At 45.6% G+C, this 21,981-nt stretch overlaps 2 protein-coding genes across 6 annotated transcripts in view; both read left to right on the top strand.

The window, feature by feature from the left end:
• Window positions 1-8,012, top strand: part of BECN1 (beclin 1) — a 79,387-nt gene extending 71,375 nt beyond the window's left edge. For 2 of the 5 annotated variants that reach the window (XM_068122917.2, XM_078782182.1), the window contains exon 12: window positions 5,749-8,012. In XM_068122917.2, coding sequence (XP_067979018.2) covers window positions 5,749-5,914 — 166 coding nt within the window. In that variant the 3' untranslated portion in view covers window positions 5,915-8,012. Of the gene's footprint in view, window positions 1-4,413; window positions 5,644-5,748 lie in introns of those variants that run through there. The other 3 variants (XM_068122915.2, XM_068122916.2, XM_078782183.1) reach the window with 2 other exon arrangements.
• Window positions 1-21,981, top strand: part of LOC137431519 (arf-GAP with GTPase, ANK repeat and PH domain-containing protein 1) — a 709,868-nt gene that overhangs the window by 110,625 nt on the left and 577,262 nt on the right. The gene's annotated exons all lie outside the window — the stretch shown is intronic.

The raw sequence follows: 21,981 nt of genomic DNA on the forward strand, positions 1-21,981 counted from the left end.
AAAAGAGAGGGTGAAAAGAACAGAGAGAGGGTGAGATAGAGCGGCAGAGCAGGATTCTTAGGACTCGTGGGCTGATGCCGTCTGGTCCAGTTGCAGAATCAGAGTCGAGGTTTGACAAAAACTTCTCCACCTTGTCAGGAGAGAAGGACACAGTCCAGGAGCAGTTGGGTTCGACTGGGTAAGGTGGGAACAGAGAGAGATGGGTTTGGGACCCAAGATTTTGAGGCAAACACAGAGTTGAGGCATTCGGCTTTGTCACGTGCGGTGTCAACTGTGTAGCCATTTGAGGTAAGGGAGGGGATGGAGGGGGAACAAACACCAGAAACGGATTTGACCAGACGCCACCAGGATTTGGAGGAAGGAGACAGGTTTGAGAGTTCATTCTTGAGTGTGGAGAGATAGTGCTTCCTTGCACTCCTGAGGGTAGACACTCACTTGTTCCGAGCTTAGTGGAAGGAACTGAGATTGCCTTCAGTTGGATTAGCCTTCCAAGAGGCAAAGGCAAGTTGTTTCAGGGCAACTGCCTCACCACAAGATTCAGTGTACCATGGATGAGAGGAAGGGTAAGACTTGCTTGCTGGGAAGTTTGTCTTCAAGTCCAGAAGGGAGAATTTGCCATCAGGAGAAATCCAGGTCAGAAAGTTTCCAGATTGAGTCAGTCCCATGAAGTCACAGAAGTCCTTTGCTGAAATGCCATGGCTGGTGAGAGTGGTTTTTTCAAAGTGAAGGTGTTGTGTTGTGCCCATTCGTTCATTCCACAAGGTTATACAGTGAATCATTGGTTTTATTTGGCCATGTTGAAATGCCTAAGAGATGCAGTTTGACAGGAGCTGCCTGAAAAATGGGTGTCAATTTTGTGCATGTTGCATCATGAATATGCACCTGCACATTCGGCATTCTCCACACAAAAATATTTGGCTAAGCACATTCCACTGGTTTGCCACCCACCATATTCACCAGATTTGACACAAAATGACTTTTTCTGTTTCACCGACTGAAACACCCAAAAAGGAAAGAGATTTCAGGATGTGCCAACTATCTTCCAAAATGTGACCCGGGAACAAAGCCATTCCACGATAAGCGTATCAGAGATGCTTCAAAAATGGTAGGCCCGCTGGAATCATTGTGTTCAATTTGGCGACTACTATATTCAATAAAGGGGATATATTTGATTAACCATGTTGTCCTTTGTTTTTGTAAGAATACATTTTGTCTTGGAACTTTTTGATCAGACCTCATATGTATGGAGTACTGTACTTTGACTTGTGCCATTTCAGCTGATTTGCTCCGCAATTATCAGCAGCTGCATCACACCGAGTGATGGGAGGAACCAGATCTACACAAACTAATTGTGCTGCTGGTGTTCCAGTGTTTTGTGATCACTCTGTTGCTGGTTTTATTACAACTCGGTGGCTTGACTTGTGAGCAGTGCTTCTCAGCTGGATTTACCAGACAACCCTCCCCATCATGGTATTTGGTGCCGGGACCCCCTGTTATGCCCTATATGGGTTGAAAAAAAACAACACAGTAATGGAGATTTTGAAAAAATCCACTTTATTGGGAAAGTACTGGGTTTATTCAAGCAAAGGAGGGAGGGGAAAGAAAGGGGAAGAGAGGGGTTAAACACAAATGGGGGAAAGGGAAACTGGGCTGGGTTAATTGGTGCCAACCCTGACAGCAGGAGTAACAAAAATGCTGGAACTTGGGCCATTTTTATTTCCTTTTTGCACACGTGTCAATTCGGGGATCCGTCTTACTCGGCGGACATCGTAGCTCACCCTCAACATCGATCAGCCTGTTTCTGGCTTTAGTACTAAGTTCAAGAATGCAATTTCACATCAGTAAGTCGTTGGGAACATCACCAGGTCTTGTGTAACTACTTGGTGCAAACAGCACCCGACATCCCCGGAAACCCACTCACGACCGGCCCCTTTGAGGGTCATGACCCACCTTTTGAGAAACACTGCTCTAGAGACTTTTGGCAGATTGCTTGGTGTTCTTAACCGCAACAAGTCCTCCTGTAACTCCTCTTTCAGGTTCCTGAGGTTCTTACCTCCCATTTGGATTGTGCCAATCTTTTTGCAGAGCAATTTGCCTTTAATTCTTCACTTTAGGATGATGGACATTCCCTTCCTGTTTTGACATCTCGCACAGATAAGGCTATTTCTGTCTCCCTTGTTGCCAGAATTATTCATTCTTTGGATGCCTCAAAAGCTACTGGTCCTGATGGGATTCCAGTAGTTGTATTGCAAAGGTGTTGCCCTGAACTTGTACCAATTCTTGCCAAGCTATATAACGTGTTTGGCTGATTCAGTGTTTCTCTCATCATGGATAGTGTCTTCCGTTGTCGCTGCTTTTAAGGGAGTCTGTGAGCGTTCTCTGGCTACTAATTATCATCCAATTCGTCTTCCTGTGATTTGTAAGATATTTTAATGCTTTATCATTCAAAAACTTCTTGGTCACTTTGAGGACAATTAACTTCTTACTGACTGTCAGTCAGTATGACTTTTGCCATTCCAGGTCAACTGGCGACTTACTCTCCCTAATTACTGATCATTTTAACAGGGCCTTAGATTTTAGAGGTGAGAACCATTTAGTTGCTTTGAATATTTCAAAGGCCTTTGATAAGGTGTGACATAAGAGACTATTGTACAAGCTTCAGTCGCATGGTGTGTCGGGAGACTCGTCTTGCCACCACTTAACACCTATACAACCTGGCCATACCTAGGTGTAGAACAAAGAGCTATGCAAGTATTTATTTACCACATGCTGCATCAATTTGGAATTCTTTGCTGGTCACATGCTTCCCCACGTGCACATCGGTGGCTGTGCGGAGTATCGTTGAGAGAGAGGAAGACAAATGATGAATTGCGAAAGATGATGGGAATAGAGCCTGCGATGGATGCTGTGAAGAGGAACAGGTTGAGATGGTTTGGTCATGTGTTGAGGAAGGATGAAAGTGACTGGTTGAGAAGAGTGATGGAAATGAATGTAGAAGGAAGTGGAGGACGGGGAAGACCGAGAAAGACTTGGCTTAAGATGGTGGAAGAAGAAATGCGGGCAAGGGGGTTAACAAGGAGAGATGCAGAAAATAGGGCAAAATGGAGAAGATTGTCATGGGGACCGCAAGACTAACCCCCGCTCTAGCAGGGAAAATGGCCTTAAAATGCCTGTTGTTGTTGTTGTTGTATGCTTCCCCACATCCTATGATCCATTTTCTTTCAACAATAATACAAAGTACTATCTACTTCATCTTTGATCGTTCTTCTTTTCTCTTTTTTATTTATTTTGCAGCCCTACACATTTACTGGCTCTCAGCATTGTTTTGGGTGAAGTTCAATAAGAGAGGGATAAATGGCTGACAAATATGGTGTTTTGTGTAAGGGGAGGATGGGAGTCCATATTTAGATTGTGCTAAGAATAGTATGGACCATATGCTCGAGTATGGTAAAATTACTCCTGTATTAGGGATCTATCTGGTAAGTCGTATGTAAAATGTATACTGACATGGGCAGTAATTGTAAACAATGGAGCAAAATAGAGTATTGTTATTTATTGTAAAGCCTCCTGTACAGGCAAAGCCAGGTGGAAGACTTGTGAGCAACAAGGTGCCAGAAAGGCACCTAAAATAGACAACAATGTGGGCCGTTTGGCCAGACAGTGGGCCATGGCATTCTAGTGAGCTGTCAAGTCCTAGTTAAGGGCAGAACACTAATGAGGGACTGACCTGGAGGGATGGCATGGCCCATTACAGAACCAGCCACTTGCTGCAAAGGTGGTCCCTATGGGGCGTAAAAGCCATATGATGGTTGGACCTCTGGAGAAAGACATCTCGGCTCTTTCGTGTCTCATTAAGGGAGACTGATCAAGAGACGCGGATGCCATCTCCCCACCATCGCACCATCCTCTCCTCTCCAGCCTCACTTCACACTATGCCATGCCAGCCTCCACAACATCATCGCCCTGCAGCCATGACCAGCTCATGCCTGCACAAGTCCTCACCTGTTCTGTTCCCTTTTCGTGGTCCGAATCTGGTGTTGTTGAAACCATTATCAGGTTTATTTCTCTTGTAGACAACAACGACAACAGGCATTTTAAGGCCATTTTCGCTGCAAGAGCGGGGGTTAGCCTTGCGGTCCCCATGACAATGGTAATTTATTAACAATTAATTTATTAACAATGACAATGGTAACAATGGTTTATTTCTCTTGTAGGTAAGATTGTATTTATTTTCCCCTTTCATCCCTAGCTATGTCTGTCGACCACCTGGTTTGTTTGGTGTTTTTTTTTAATCGTCTTGTCCTACTTTAGCCCATATACAGAGTTTTGTTCCATGTGACTGAGGTAGCGTATGTAATTTATAGACAGTATAGTTAGGGTAAAATTGTGTGTGGAAACTCCTCTTGTTTGTAGGTGGGCCCAGGTGAGGAATTCCCCATCACAAAAGGCACATGGAAAGCGTCACACATGCTTTGAAAAGATCGTCAAAATCTGGTCATTGTGTGCCAGCCATGGTGGCAGTGTGCTGTGGGGCCCGGGAGAGGAAAATAACTTCTTTTTTTATTTGGGGTGTTCTGTGGACGGGATGTCATGGAGGAGGACTCATCCCAGAAGGACAGAAGGAGACCGAGAAGGACTGGAGTGTGAAGGAGTGCCAAACGAGAATGGAGGGCAGACCAGGTGAAAATCGTAAAGAAGGGCTTTGGAGTGTGGGCAAAGGAAGAGGCTCCACAGACAGACACCCACGTATGGTGTGGAACTTTTGGGAGAAGTTCGCTCTTCGTTTTGGTTTTCTCCTCGTCTGGCTCACTTCATCACTGGCTCTGTTTCAGTGTTGCTCGGGGAGGATGGCTTTCAAAACGGGATGCTGTTCCCGAGCTGCACCATCGCCCTGCACTCACTCCATGCATCGCCAAAGCCCTTACCTATCATTTTAATGTTTGTACAAGTGCAATCTGTGGTGTCAATCTGTGGTGTCTCGTGTGGGTTAGGATTTGCTCTTTATTTATTTCGTTGTATACAGGTTTGCATATTCCCTTCTCCGTATTTGTCTGTTGATTCACATGGTTTGTTCCAAACTACTCGTCCTGTCCACCTCTCCCCCCCTCCCACCCCCATCTTTATCAATAAACCTTTGAAAAGGTAAGGAACGTGTTCGCCCCATCTGCCTCCAGTACTTCTTTCTGTCAATTTCGGCTCATTTGGGAAACTATGGGGATTGGTAGAGTAGAGTAACTAAACGCAGTACAGGACCATTTCGGAAATCTGCCAAGCCAAACATAAAACCTTCGGCGCTGAGGCATAACACGTTAGTGAGCCTCAGATGTGACTCATTTTAATGAACCTTTAATTATGAGAAACATTTTCCCACCTTCCTGCATTTGTGTGTGATCAACCACCAAAGTCTGTTTATTTATTGGGCAAACCTTTGGGGATCATAAATGGTAATGAACGCAGTATCTTGTTTAAAGAATGCAGTGCAAATTCGAAGATTGAGTCATTTGCGGAGGTCTTCGGACAGAATGTCTGCATTGCCTGGGCCTCTGACGTGACATACCTTTGGATAATTGAACTTGAAATCCACTCATTGCAATTGCATTGTCTTCGTGTAATGTAAATAAAATGAAAGAAGATCCTGAAATTATTTGTATTGTGCATTTGTATTTGTCTTTTTTTTAAACTTTCTCCCCTCCCTCTTCCCCTCTCCCTCCCATATATCTGCAATTGTGCTGGAAAAAAATACCCCAGAATGGATGTGGATAAGGGTCGCATTGAGGATACTGGGGGTACTGGGGGCTCGTACTCTATCAAGATACAGTTCAACTCTGAGGAGCAGTGGACAAAAGCCCTCAAGTTCATGTTGACCAACTTGAAGTGGGGTTTGGCATGGGTTTCCTCCCAGTTCAACAAGTGAGACAAATATTGGTTCAAAGGTCACGATTGTGGCTCAACCCCACTATGCCTTGCAGGCGCATTGCCTTTGTGACAAGAACTGCGTCAATGCGTGTTCTATAACTGCACAGGATGCAGGTTAATACCACCACTTGCACTTTTATTTTTGCAAATTTTGCTTTATTCCGTACTTGTGCAATGTGTTTAATGCTTCCCATGTTGACTTTCAGAGGTTTCCTAAAAATATCGGGCATGCATTGAAAATGTGCGAAAGGAAATGCAATTATGTTTTTCAATGCTTTTGCCAATGATAAAAAAAATTATGGTTCTTAGAAGAAAATTGGAGCTTTAACAAGGAGAAAGCACAGAGCTGGTAAGAAAAGGCAAAAGAGAAAGCACAACGATGAAGAAGAATATAGATTGCATTGTTCATGACACTGGAGGGATAATGTCCCACGAGTTGTATTAATGAAAGGATTAATATTTACTCATTTACTGAAGGTCGCATGGGTATACAAACACCTGAATCATGCCTTGGATTGAGTTGCTCAAGTGCAGCTTTGTATCCACATATTTCATATTTATTTTATATTTGTTCCCCACTCCTCCTCAAAATAAGTCCAGGAACAATAGCTGCAGAAGCCTCAGCCGTAGCAGCAGTATATGATATGGTTAGGAGGCCGGCCACACACACACACACACACACACACACACACACACACACACACACACACACACACACACACACACACACACACACACACACACACACACACACACACACACACACACACACACACACACGTACGTACACACACGTTCTGTTGAAACCCCCCACCAAACGCAATTGGTAATGAAATATGAAGGACCATTTTGCGCCATCGCAAGGTTGCATAAAGAGTTCTAAAACCTCTACTGTACCCATTCCAGGTATGGTTCTGGTGTTGCAGCAGATGGAAAACAAACTAAATGGCCACCGCACATCTCGCCAAGTTTAAATAACTGGCACCATTGCCAAAGAGCATTTATAGGAATTGCTATTGTACCACACTTTTTGCTGATGTAAGCCAGATGGTTAGCGGGTACAGATGAATTCACAAGTGGTAAATAAAATAGAATTCCATAACCAGTGAATGAATGGATCAATTAGAGCCACAGTAACTTCCATTGCTCCTGGTATACTCCTTTTGCCACCACGTATGTAGAGCTGCATGTAGCTGGGTCTTGCAATGCAGTACATTTGAAGAAAGCTCTTCTGTGCAAAGATAGGCTCCCAGTTTGCCAAGTTCGTGCACTTTTAAGGAATCCTAATTCCTTAATTGAGGTGGGCTTGAGGAACAACCATATATACATGGCGGCAGCGGGCAGAAAGGTTGTTGGTAGTGAAAGGAAGGAAGGAGGAGTGGTGTATACAGATTGGCTATGTTATAAAAGAAGAAGTTTTCAACTTGCACTTACATTTATTGAAACCGCAGAAAGGAAGTCCCATCAGTGCCCCCAAAACGGAAAATCTCTTTGCCAGTAGGTTACATGTCGGTGGATAAGCGTCCCCCAAGATGAATGTTGCCCCTTAGTTTCTCGTAAATACAATTATTTTTTTAAATTAGAGATTGCACCTGAAGTTATTCTGCTTTTCTTGGCGCTCTTTGAATGGGTCCCGAGTCATTGGATTTCAAATGATCTCCAGCAATGACTATATTGTTTGTTCGGTTGCTGTGGTGGTGGTTTTTCTTTCTTTTCTTCCAGCTGTGATGGACTGTATTGATTCATTGCCATGTTTGGAGAGCGGATAAACGGAGGCAGGTTGTATCAAACCTCAATTGTGCTGCAAAGCAATGTAATTGTGATGCCCCCTTTCCTTCAGCAAAAGTCTAACTAGGATCATGTAAACCGATGGTTTTTACATTGTACTAAACTCAAAGTGCTATTTTGTACATTACAGTGAACATATATTTATCTCGAGTAACCTTGTCAGCTCAGTTTATATTCACCATCAGTGGCAAGTATACCTCTTTGCGTTCCCGGCACGGCTTTGGAATGTTTTCAGTGTCTTTTCTTTGTACCGGATTGATGCAATGCTGTTTGAGTCGGAATAACGAAATAAACTTTGATTCGTCTGACATTGATATCGCTTTGTAAGATATCGAGTACTATGGTTAGCCCATCCCCAGAGCAGTAAGAGATAAAGTTTTGCAATCATGTGTACGTGTGTGTTGAGGCCATAACGCCTTTTTCCCCATTTGAGCTTTTGTCATCAAATTTTCAACAAACATATATTACAATAACTAGTGAGATACCCGTGCTACGTACGGGTGGGAGGCCAGAAGCAAACGCAATGCAGATACGGCGAATGCTAAAGCATGAAACCAATAAATTCCACATTCCTGTAGCACCATCAGTCGTGCATCAGACATGGACAGCAAGTTCGTGAAGGACTTCCATGCAAAACGTACCTGTTCGCAAACAAACGAGTACGTTCACGTACAGAAACATCGATCGTGGGACCGTGGCGAATCTGCATATGACAATCCGCAAAGTTCACGTTCAGAAAGTAGAAACCATCACGGCATGTCGTCATTTACTTGAACTCGATATCTATTTTTTTCATTCCAAACAACATAACTCCAATCAGAAATTAATCACAAAATAAACTTTTAACAACATTGTTAATGTTTCCTTCATTGTAAAAACTACCAAGTCAACAGTTAAAAGGATTTTGAGCTGATAGGTGTTACGGCCACGGCAGGATTGATGGAGACAGCGATCTGTTAGCATATACACCACCCAAATAGCTATGTGGAATATTCTCTCATGTAGAGATTAAACCCACGTTGTTTGAACTTTGGCAAAGGTCATTATTTCCTTTTAATGATGTTTATATACGAATCAAAAAGAAGATAATTGGTTTTGGGTCATCCTTTCCGCATATCTCGTGGGATTGTGAGTTGGAGAGACAGCCGTGATGGCGGGGAGGGGGGTGGAATTCTCTCAAGCAGGGATTCAACCCATGTCCTTATCAAAGGTCTTTGTCCGAGGTCACCGAGTCCGATCGGTGCAGCCGTGCAGCGATCGGTGCAGCTGTTTGTGCGGCACCCGGGAAAATAACGTTATGCGGGAATCCAAACCTGAAAATGCTGGAGGCCAAAGCTGAAATTGGAAAAACCAATATAGCCTATTTTACTCCAGGAGATCGCAGCATTACCCACCCAAAATATCGTTGCGATCGGTTCAGCCGTTTTTGCGTTACCTTTGAACGGACTGACAGACGGACTGACATTTGGTGAATTATAGTAAGATATGGAGAATTCTAAGTAGTAATTTTTACATTTTTAGCTCACCTGGAATGTAGTTCCTGGGAGCTTATGGGATGGCGCGTCGTCTGTCCGTCAGCCCGAAAACACTTTCAACTTCTCCAAAACTGCTGATGGGATTTTTTTTTGTTGTTTTGTTTTTGTATACAAGATCGAGGCTCGTGAAAGAGCTAAACCATTAATCACACAGAAAGACAAACCGACACATAAAACATATAATAGGGCGAGCGGTAGACAAGATTGGGAGAGAGGGGGAAGGACACAAACACAACATTTGAGAGCAGGGACATCGGGAGATCTGTGGGAGGGAGAGGGCTTTGGGAGGGGCATGGGAAGGGTGGGGGGTGGGAGAGGTATAAAACATGGACACTGCAAGGACTTCCAGGAAAGAAATTGGAATTTCAAAAAAAGTGGATCTGGGGTGAATTAGCAGGGGTAGAAAAGATCAAGGTTATGGATGGGGGAAGATAAGAGATGGTGGTGAACAGCTGTTTTAAAGACCTGGAGGGAGGAGTGAGATTGAAGGGAGTGTGGGAGTTTGTTCCAGAGGTGGGAGAAAAGAGGAATGAAAGAATGAAGGTGAGCAGAGAGCCTAGATTTCGGCAGTTTAACCATAAGAGGGTTGCTGGCAGATCTTGTGCGACCTGTAGTAATATTTGGGGGACAGCACAGATAGAGCTGGGGGAGCAAGGCCGGAGAGGAGTCTGTAGAAGACAGAAAGACCACCTACCTGCCTGCGGTGAGTGAGTGAGTGAAAGGCCCTCGGAGATAGCTTCATCGTGGGAGATTCCAACGATTCTCAAAGCTTTGGTTTCAACAGCGTGAAGCCGAGCTAGGTGTGAGGCAGGAGCACCAGCCCAGAGGAGAGAGCAGTATTCCATTGAGTTGCGGATGAAAGCCTTGTATGTGGTGAGGAGCTCAGGTGTGCCAAGGAAGGACTTCGCACGACGGAGGATGCCCAGTCAGCGACTGGCTTTGGAGGCCAGCTTGGAAATGTGGTTTTCCCAGGAAAGATCATGGCAGATAATGAGACCCAAAAGCTTGAGCGACAGAACTTCTTGGAGAGGATTGTTGAGAAAGTAGATGGGAGGGTTGTCCAGTCGGACTTTTCGGAGAGACATCGTAAGAGTGTGAGATTTGTCAGGATTGAAAGACATGTTCCATTTGTTTGATCAGTCTGTGATTTTGTCCAGGTCTGTAGAGAGTGAGGAGGCTGCAGACTGCCGATCTGAGGGAAGAGGAATGGAGCGGCAGAGAGTGGAGTCATCAGCAAAGAGATAGAGAGGATTTTCCAGAGAGTCGGAGAGATCATTGATAAAGACCAGAAAAAGCACAGGGCCCAGAACACTGCCTTGGGGAACTCCAGCTGAACAGGAAGGGGAGATGAGAGAAATCCATTCAGGGCCACATGTTGACTACGACCAGAGAGGAAGTCCGCAAGCCATGCATGGAGATTTCCATGGATACAAACTTCGCCATAATGATATTTGCTATGTTGCAACTAAAGTTTGTTCATGGCATTAAAAGGTCGGCGTTTAAAGGAGCTTACTGTGGGTCAACGTGCGTCCAGGTTTGACCTCCAAAATAGGTATTTGCTTTCTTCTCCGAAACTACACTTCCAATTAAACTTGACCACAACCTTCACCCATGATTTACCAAAGTTTGTTCATGGCATTCGAAAAATCCGGATCTGAGGGGGTCTGGGCGGGAGGGGGGGGGGGGGGTGGGGGGTATTTGGTTCGATTTAAATCATATACACGTATATATATATATATATATATATATATATATATATATATATATATATATATATATATATATATATACACACACACACACACATTGTCATATACCTACATATGCATACATATATGGTAGGAGCCCATGGAGGGTTCTATGGTTGGAGACCCAGGAGGACCCCACTCCTGAGAGAGAGACAAAAGAAAGCCCAACTGGAGTCTGCCAAAACACACCTGAACATGCCAAAATCCTTCTGGGAGAATATCCTGTGGACAGATGAGACCAAATTAGAGCTTTTTGGTAAAGCACATCATCTCTATGTTTACAGAAAACAAAATGAAGCCTTCAAAGAAAAGAACTCCTTCCCTACAGTGAAACATGGAGCAGGTTCTAGTCAGACAGCTTCGCATCATATTTATCAAAAATGGGGAACGGCTTGACAAAAGCGCCATTTTAATTTTGGTGGTCCATTGGACCATATACAATAGATTTAGGACCGGAGGCAAGAAATATACAGTGTTCTTCACCTTTTTATTGGACAAAAACCAAGGACAAAAACCAATTATGTATATATTTTCAACAAGGAGGTGTTACGGGTTCGTGACTTCCGTTATTGTGGTTTTCACCCACTTGACGTAGTGCTGATATTTTGTACTATTATTATCTTCAAACAGCTTATTATTCAGGAACGATTATTTAAAGTTAAAAAGGCTAACTTTAAATCATACAGGGCACCGAGCCGGAAGACAATGAGGTGAGGAGGAAGAAGCGCGCGCAAAGTCGGGGAAGACGGTGACGTCAGCGCTCCCTAACGAGCCAGGTCTACCGACAGCCGCGAGGGGATTTTAAGTTCCTGGAAGGGACATCCGGCGATACGAATATTCGCTGGAGTGGAGAAATCTGCGTAGACAGATTTGGGGCGCTGAGATTCCGACGAATCCTTGCCTCGATGCGTCGGCTCAAGCCAGAGCCGTCGGCCATTTTGAACCCCGTGCTTCGGACCTGTGAAGGTTTGCTTCGTGTCGGCTTCTCCCCAACATCCTACCGTCTGTTGGGGATGAGTGGCTGAGACCGCTTCGTCTCCAATTACGTTGCGGTTTGCTGAGGGAGCGGTGGATGTGTGTGTCTGGAGGGCGTCGTTGTACAGTTTGGCGGGAAGAGCACCCTTGCCCACTGCACACGCTTCGGAGATCGGCGGGAGAGCGAGATTCGGGCTTCGACCGGATTTCGTTCCATCGACCGCTGGAGCAAATCCTATTCGCCTTGGGAAAATTGAAAACTCTCGCCTTGAAACTCGCCTTGAAATGATCTCGCGAGATCACGGCGAGGTCACGTCTTTTCGAAGCTGCTCCATGCGCTCACGCTCTCGAAGCTAAGTGATCTATCACAATCGTGTTTTTGTCGAGACTGTATCTATCTTTCGGTGTGTGTACCTATAGCGTATCTTTTGGAAAAATTTCGGTGCTAATTTTTCGTACATGTATACACAATCGTCGGTTAATGGTATCGAGTATTCTGCGGCCTAGTACTCGTAGGCTTAGACTACCGTACCGTCTCCGACCTTGTGGTTTTTTCTCTCAGCGATTCGTCGAATGCGCTGAAATTATTTTCGTTCTCTGTTTCGTACCAGTCGTTCACCCCGTACCTCCTTGTAGTGTAGCAGCATAGCAAACCTGTTGTGCATTTTGTTATACAAGCACCAAATTTGGCACAAATGTACATGAATATGTTGCGAACATTTTCAGATATTGGGCCACTTGAAATTCCGTAATTTTTTTTTTCAAATTTTTTCAAATTTCGTAATTTCAAATTTTTCGGGTGACACCGTCACAATTTCGGTCTTCGAGGCCGGCCGATATAGTGGGGCGGCTTAGCCCAAATATTCAAAAGAATTGTGCATTTTGTGATACAAGCACCAAATTTGGCACAAATGTACATTAATATGTTGCGAACATTGTGTGGTCAGCAATGAAGACGAGAGTCTGAATTACATGTATGCAAAAGACCTTGTGAACCAGTGAAGCAAATACACGGGTAAGCATGAATTAAATCTAGGGCATGATATAATTTCCATGATGTTTACCTCTACACTCAATGGTGGAAGGAGGTAATGTTTTGATCCCAGCTTGTCTGTATGTCTGTTTGTCTGTTAGTCCACAAAATTCCAGACAAAGCTTGTAGTAGTGGTAGTTGTGATAACAGAAATTGTTATATAGAACTGAACTTATATTATTATTATATGCAGAAAATAACTTCATTTCTATATGCCCTGCAGTGGACAGGTTAATTGGTTTATGCACTGAAGGGGTCACCCTGGTGTGCACTGCTGTGTTCTGCCTCACTGAGTTGTTCAGGTATGATGTACTCAGCACAAGCTTCCGGTCGGCCCGGAGGTGGGGGTGCGGGGCCTGTCACGGAACGTCAAAACAAACGGCCTGCCGGGGCCGCCCAAAAGTCGGGCGTGAGGGGCGCGTCCACTAATGGAACGCCTCTCGCTTCCCAGATCGAGGGCCACGTGGTCAGGAGAACCTCGTCCCTTCCGGTCACACTTTGCCTATCGGCCGGCCTCGAAGACCGAAATTGTGACGGTGTCACCCGAAAAATTTGAAATTACGAAATTTGAAAAAATTTGAAAAGAAAAATTACGGAATTTCAAGTGGCCCAATATCTGAAAATGTTCGCAACATATTAATGTACATTTGTGCCAAATTTGGTGCTTGTATCACAAAATGCACAATTCTTTTGAATATTTGGGCTAAGCCGCCCCACTATTGTTTAATATCTGTACTCACAAAAAAAAAAAAAAAAACCCCAAAAAAAATATTTCCTTCCCAGGTCTTATTCGTTTATTTGTTGTTCTTTTTGTTCGTTCGTTCTTCGTTCGCGATCACGCGGCTAGAAATGTATAATCTCTCCCCTGAACAACTATTTTCTCTCATATATTATAACACCCTTTTCTTCTTTTCCTACAAAAGGATGCTTTCGTCTTGCTCACCAAATCTATTCATTCCAAAAAATATATATAATACCATCTCTTACAGTTCCTCCTTTCTACATTCCCTAAACTATCCAGAACTCCACCCCTCCTCCAGTGTCCTCAAACGTATTTTTGACTCGAAGGTCTCAAACTCATTTTGCAAAAAATGTACGTTTCCCATGAATCGTACACTTTTCAAAATCCAATCTCACCCCTCCCCTCCAAATCCTCCCCATCACCCATCCCTTTCAAATCTCCCCCCTTGCCCCTTCCCTCCCCTCCCTCCTAAACTCCCCCCACACCCCTCCCCTCCGAGACTCTCCCTCGCTCCTCCCCTCCTAGACACTCCCCTCTCACCCCTCCTCCTCAAAGCATCCTCCCTGCTTCTTGCCCCTTCCAACTTTCACCTTCATCTCCCCAAACCTTCTGCCTCGCTCTTCCCCCTCCTCAAATAACACCTCACTGTGCCTCACCCAATCTCCATCAAACCTTTTGTCCGCCCCATTCTTCCCTTTCTCCAAGCTATTCTGAAATCTCTGAAATCTCTGACACACCTTCAACAGCTCTCCCTACCTCTTCCTCCTCTTCCACATCTTACCCTACCCCTCCCCCCCCTGTTCTGGACCCGATGCTCCCCCTTCCTCTTCATTAACGGTATGGACCTCAAACATCCGGGGCCTTCGCTCAAACTTGACTGACCTCTCCATACAGGTTGCTTCTGACAAACCAGATGTGATCTGCTTAACAGAAACTTTCCTCCTTCATGATGTCTCTGATGCCTTGGTATCTCTCCCAGGTTACTCCCTCCTCCGGTATGATAGACCTGAGCCTCGTCCTGGAGGTGGGGTTGCTATCTTTATAAAAAACTCTTCCTCACTCGCCCTCCACTGCCCTCTCTCCACCTCACCCCCAGGAATACCTTTGGCTACGGCTTCCCCTTCGCTCCCACCTTTTGTTCATATGTGTGTTGTACCGTCCACCAAACAGTGATGACTCCATCTACATCTCACTGTCTGATAATATGGACCAACTTCTAGCTACCCATCCCAACTCTCTCTTCCTCATATGTGGTGATTTCAATTGTCACCATGCCAGTTGGCTGGGTGTGGGTACCTCTCTCACCAGCCATGGCTCTTCAGCAAAGGACTTCTGCGACTCACTGGGACTGACACAATCTGTCAATTTCCCGACCCGGATCTCAGTCAACGGAGCATCTTCTCTTCTGGATTTGGTTATGACAAACTTCCCTGAAAATGTCTGCTGCTCTTCTTCTGCTCCAATCGGCTCATCTGATCATGTGCTTGTCAAAGTGGACATCTCTCTGACCATTCTCAGAGAGCCTCCTCAGCGTCGACGAGTCTGGCATTTCACTCAGGCCAACTGGCACGGTCTTCAAGCAGCCATCAATCATCTGGACTGGTCTCCCATCTCTACCGCCTCTGACATCAACTCATCCTGGGAATTCTTTCAAAGTAAATTGCTCTCTCTCATGCACAGATTTATACCATCTCGTCTTCAGTTGTCATACCCTTCCTCCCGTCCATGGTACACGGAATCTTGTGGTGAGGCTGTTGCCCTGAAACAACTTGCTTTCGTCTCCTGGAAAGCAAATCCAAAGGAAGGAAATCTCATTTCCTTTCACAAAGCCCGAAACAAGTGTGTGTCCACCCTCAGGAGAGCCAGGAAACAATATCTCACCATTCTCAAGACCGAACTCTCTTATCTGTCTCCCTCTTCCAAATCCTGGTGGCGTCTGGTCAAATCTGTTTCTGGTGTTTGTTCCCCCTCCATCCCCTCCCTCACCTCAAACGGCTTAACGGCTGACTCCGCACGTGAAAAAGCTGAATGCCTCAACTCTGTGTTTGCCTCTAAATCTTGTGTCCCAAACCCATCCCTCTCTGTACCCACCGTACCCAGTCGTACCCAGCTGCTCCTGGACTCTGTGTCCTTTCCTCCTGACAAGGTGGAAAAGTTTCTGTCAACCCTCGACTCTGATTCTGCAACTGGTCCTGACGGCATCAGCCCACGGGTCCTAAAATCATGTTCTTCTGCTCTTTCACTCCCTCTTTCTGTTCTCTTCACCCTCTCTTTTGCTCAAGGTCATCTGCCATCTGCTTGGAAATCAGCCAACATCACCGGTTTGCACAAAAAAGGTGCAAAAACAGATCCCAGCAACTACAGACCAATCAGCCTTCTCCCAATTATCAGCAAAGTCATGGAATCCATCATTGCTTCAGATATTAAATCTTTCCTCTTCTCCAATGGCTTGATCTCTGATCATCAATTTGGTTTCAGACCTGGTCACTCTACTCTGGACATGCTGCTTCTGCTTTCTCAACAATGGATGGAGGTCCTCAACACCAAACAGGAAATTAGAGCTGTCTCCCTTGACATTTCACGTGCCTTCGATACGGTCTGGCACCCTGCTCTGCTCACCAAACTCTCCTCCTTTGGTATCCATGGAAATCTCCACGCATGGCTGGCGGACTTCCTCTCTGGTCGTAGTCAACGTGTGGCCCTGAATGGGTTTCTCTCATCTCCTCTTCCTGTTCAGGCTGGAGTTCCCCAAGGTAGTGTTCTGGGCCCTGTGCTTTTTCTGGTCTTCATCAATGATCTCTCTGACTCTCTTGAAAATCCTCTCTATCTCTTTGCTGATGACTCTACTCTCTGTCGCTCCATTCCTCATCCCTCAGATCGGCAGTCTGCAGCCTCCTCACTCTCTGCAGACCTGGACAAAATCACAGACTGGTCAAACAAGTGGAACATGTCTTTCAATCCTGACAAATCTCACACTCTTACAATGTCTCTCCGAAAGGACCGACTGGACAACGCTCCCATCTACTTTCTCAACAATCCTCTCCAAGAAGTTCTGTCGCTCAAGCTTTTGGGTCTCACTATCTGCCATGATCTTTCTTGGGAAAACCACATTTCCAAGCTGGCCTCCAAAGCCAGTCGCCGACTGGGCATCCTCCGTCGTGCGAAGTCCTTCCTTGGCACACCTGAGCTCCTCACCACATACAAGGCTTTCATCCGCAGCTCAATGGAATACTGTTCCCCCCTCTGGGCTGGTGCTCCTGCCTCACACCTTGCTCGGCTTCACGCTGTTGAGGCCAAAGCTTTCAGAATCATTGGAATCTCCTGCGATGTAGTCAACACCGAGGGCCTTTCACTCACTCACCGCAGGCAGGTTGGTGGTCTTTCTGTCTTCTACCGACTCCTCTCCGGCCTTGCTCCCCCAGCTCTCTCTGTGCTCTGTCCCCCCAATATTCCTTCAGGTCGCACAAGATCTGCCTGCAACCCTCTTATGGTTAAACTGCCAAAGTCTAGGCTCTCTGCTCACCTTCACTCTTTCATTCCCCTTTTCTCCCGCCTCTGGAACAAACTCCCCCACTCCCTTCAATCCCACTCCTCCCTCCAGGTCTTTAAAACAGCTGTTCACCACCATCTCTTATCTTCCCCCATCGAAAACCTTGATCTTTTCTACCCCCGGTAATTCACCCCAGAGTCCTTGCAGTGTTCATATGTTTTATTCCTCTCCCACCTCCCCCCAAGTCCTCCCGATGTCCCTGCTCTCAAATGTTGTGTTTGTGTCCTTCCCCCTCTTCCCCCTCTCTTTTGTGTCCTTCCCCCTCTCTCCCCATCTTGTCTGCCGCTCCCCTTGTTTTTTTGTGTTTTGTGTGTCGGTTTGTCTTTTTGTGTGATTAATGTTAGCTCTTTCACGAGCCTCGATCTTGTATACAAAAAAAAAAGAAAAAAAAAAAGTCAGAGACATTGAGGAGTGTCCGTTCATTGGCTGGCAGAGCCATGAGTCACTTGATTTTATTTATATAAGATATATATGGAGTGCACTCTGAATGGCCATTTACTGTACCGTATTACCTGTGTGTGATTTATAATACAAGTTTGTGCATTTATAATCATTGGTGTGGTTTCACTATTGTATTGATTTTTCAACACAGGGTAATTTTTTTTTTTTTCTGCCGGGGTTTCTCTCGGGGTTCGGAGGTTTATCGAGACCAGGGAATCGGTGAGGACCCCGTAACAGAAATTGGGGGCTCGTCCAATTGACTCCAAATGACAATTGACAATTGGGTCTTCGTCCCGGATCTAAAATCCCTAAATTTAGTCTGGGATAGAATTCCCAAGCATTCCCAAATTTTCAAATTTTTGAAAATTTTCAACATTCACAATTTTTCAAAAAATACAAAAAAATATATTTTTGGTTTTTTTTGGAAATTTATTGTGTGAAGGTTAACAGGTGTTAACGGATAGTCACCATGGAGTTTGACGCAGAGAAGTTTACAGCGACCCCGAGTGAGGCACAATTCTGAGCGTTACTAAAATCGGAACTTGATATTGGGCAAACATTTTAGCTTGGAGGTCCGAGCTAAAATGAAGAAACCAGAGATGCAGATAGTGGTGATAGAATCTATGGTGGAACTAGGAACATGGAGAGAGGGAGCCTTGGATTGGTTACCAGAAGAACAAGAAAGTGTGGAGCTCCAAAAAACAGAGATGCAATTGAAACTCCAGGAAAGGTTAGAAGAGAAAAAAGCAGAGGAAAGGAGAGTGGAAAGAGAGCCCCAGGAAAGGTTAAAAGTACAGGAAAGAGAACTCCAGGAAAGGTTAGAAGACAAAAAAGCAGAGGAAAGGAGAGCTGCAAGAGAACTCGAAGCAGAGGAGAGAAGAGCCAAAAGGGAGTTAAAGGACCGTGAATTGGCGCGTCAGCAGGAAATTAAAGTCAAGGAGCTGGAGTTAATGAGAGAACGGGGAGAGGTACCACCCAGGCGGACTGGTTCGACAACTAGTCAAAACACCTGGGATGTTGGCAGACGTGTGAAGCTGGTTCCACCCTTCAATGAAAAGGAGGTAGCCAAGTTTTTTTTTACACTTTGAGAAAGTGGCTCAAATGCTAAAATGGCCGGAGGAGTCCTGGACCATATTAGTACAAAGTGTTCTGGTGGGTAAAGCTCAAGATATTTATTCGGCTTTACCGATTGAGCAATGTGCAGATTATGAGATAGTGAAGAAAACCATTCTCAAAGTCTATGAATTGGTCCCTGAAGCTTACCGGCAAAAATTCCGGAACGCCAGGAAGAGGGAGAATGAGACCCATGTGGAGTTTGCCAGAATGAAAGAAACCGTGTTTGATCGGTGGTGTGATTCAAAAGGAGTCGGGAAAGACTTCGAACTATTGCGACAATTGATCCTGGTGGAGGAATTCCAACAGTGTGTCCACGAGGACATTAAGGTACATCTGGAGGAAAGGAAAGTACCAAAGTTGTATGAGGCAGCAACCATGGCGGATGACTATGCCTTAACACACAAGATGAGGTTCCATAAACCTAACTTCCCACCTAGAGTTCACACGGAGAGTTATGATACATCTGGTGCGGAGAGCGAAGATTCAGGGGGGCGGCCTCGAGATGAAAATGAGGACCACTGATACCACGACTTCTAGAAATCAGAAGACTACGGTTCCAAGACAGACCTATCGTCCGGGGGGCTCGAGGCAGACCGCCGCCCCCATGCCTTGGCAGACCACGAGGTTCTCCTCCGGGCCTACTTGCGCTTTTTGCCATAAACCTGGACACTTGATGTCCCACTGTCATGCTCTGGGAAAGGAAAATCAGGAGCGGAGTTCGACTAGTACAACTCCGAATGCAATGGCCAGTGTGAGAAATCGCCCTCAAAAGGGTTACCAACCATTTATTTCAAAGGGGTTTGTGTCACTGGATGGAGACCCGACTACCCAGAAACCTGTTAGGGTATTGAGGGACACTGGAGCAAATCAATCTTTAATGCTTCAAGGCATCTTGCCATTGTCAGAGGCGACGGCAACTGGTGATAGTGTTCGTTTACAGGGGATTGATGGCTGTGTTAGAGCTCCACTCCATGCCATCCATTTGGAGTCCGATGTGGTGTCAGGACCGGTCACCATAGGTTTACAAGCCACTCCTCCTGTAGAGGGAGTATCTGTGGTTATCGGGAATGATTTGGCCGGTGGTCAAGTTTATGGTAACCCGAGGGTTGGTAAAAAGCCCAGCAGGGAAAATAACACCACACCAGTTAGGGATGGCGACAAAAGTACCAAGTTATTTGTAGGGGGACTGAACTTCAAAACAAAGGAAGAAGTTCTGACCTCTGTCTTCAACAAATATGGACCGCTTGTGGAAGTGCGGTTGGTAAAAGACAGGGAAACGCAACAGTCAAGAGGGTTCGGCTTTGTCACGTTTGCAAGCACAAAGGACGCCAAAGAGGCAGAGAAGAATTGGAATGGCAAGGATTTGGAGGGTCGGACCATAACAGTAGGGAAGGCATTTCGTAGGCGTCGAGGGGTCTACAGAAGAGGACAACTTGGCGGTAGTTTTGGTGGTGGCCGCAGCCGATATTGCTATGGAGGCTCCCAGAGTTACGGCATCTCCCGAAAGAATGATTATCAGGGTAGCGGCCGAGAAGGAGACCGCTATTCCCTTGACTACTGTGACAAGTGGTCCCACTGTAATTATTAGGAATCCGGAGAAGCTGAAGCACTGAATGCGGCGGAGCCGCCGAGCCCAGATTCCTACATGGACTAACCGTGAACGCCACGTTCCTAAAGGCGTCCAGGTAGTGAACCTTCCTGCACGGACTAACCGTGAACTCCACATTCCTGAAGGCATCCATGTAGTGAACTTTCCTCCCCGGACTAACCGTGAACTCCACATTCCTGAAGGCGTCCATGTAGTGAATACTCGGCTTGGCCTCCCGGAAAAAGTGCTATCGAGTTGCTTAACTTTGGATCTTTGATCAACCCCTTAACCTTCATTCACAAGAAACTGACAGTAAAAGTCAGAGGGTAATGAGATGGAGTTTGGCTTTGCAGGAGTCCAATGGGAAATTGAACATGTAAAGGGCAGGGACAATGTCGTTGCTGATGCTTTGTCCAGAGTGAATTAGCTTTGGAAATCTCTGTGGGTTGTGTGAAATTTTGTTGCTTTATTTTTGAGATGTGATAATTGTTGCCCACGGGAATTGATGATTTGGATTGTGAATTTACTTTTGTTTTTTTTGTTAAAGTTTGCATGCAAAGAAAGTTTTTGCTGTGTTCAAACTTTTTTTCTTGAGGGGGGGAAGTGTTACGGGTTCATGACTTCCGTTATTGTGGTTTTCACCCACTTCACGTAGTGCTGATATTTTGTACTATTATTATCTTCAAACAGCTTATTAGCGCTGAGGAAGCGCCTCTAGCGAATGACTTCCAGCCAGTGTAACGCGAATTCCTGTCACAGGAATTCTGAGATCATACAAGTGTGACGTGGCAGTTCCTGATTGGTTCGTGTTGGGGAACCCCTTCTCGCTGCCGACGTGACGTAAATTCGCGCACGCGCACTGGTGAAGCGCGAGATTCGGCCCAAGGTTCTTATTATTATTATTATTATTTTTGTATACAAGATCGAGGCTCGAACCATGATCGAGGCTCGAAATTCCATGCCCGAACCTCAGCGCAATCCAAGAGGATTCACTTGTTATTCAGGAACGATTATTTAAAGTTAAAAAGGCTAACTTTAAATGATATAAGATACAAGGCATACTTAAATGATAAGCCGGAAGACAATGAGGTGAGGAGGAAGGAGCGCGCGCAAAGTCGGGGAAGACGGTGACGTCAGCGCTCCGTAACGAGCCAGGTCTACCGACAGCCGCGAGGGGATTTTAAGGTCCTGGAAGGCACATCCGGCGATACGAATATTCGCTGGAGTGGAGAAATCTGCGTAGACAGATTTGGGGTGCTGAGATTCCGACGAATCCTTGCCTCGACGCGTCGGCTCAAGCCAGAGCCGTCAGCCATCTTGAACCCCGTGCTTCGGACCTGTGAAGGTTTGCTTCGTGTCGGCTTCTCCCCAACATCCTACCGTCTGTCGGGGATGAGTGGCTGAGACCGCTTTGTCTCCAATTACGTTGCGGTTTGCTGAGGGAGCGGTGGATGTGCGTCTCTGGAGGGCGCCGTTATACAGTTTGTCGGGAAGAGCACCCTTGCCCACTGTACACGCTTCGGAGATAGGTGGGAGAGCGAGATTCGGG

This window comes from Myxine glutinosa, chromosome 7 (genome assembly GCF_964187855.1).
Source record: "Myxine glutinosa chromosome 7, kmMyxGlut1.1, whole genome shotgun sequence".
NCBI lineage: Eukaryota > Metazoa > Chordata > Myxini > Myxiniformes > Myxinidae > Myxine > Myxine glutinosa.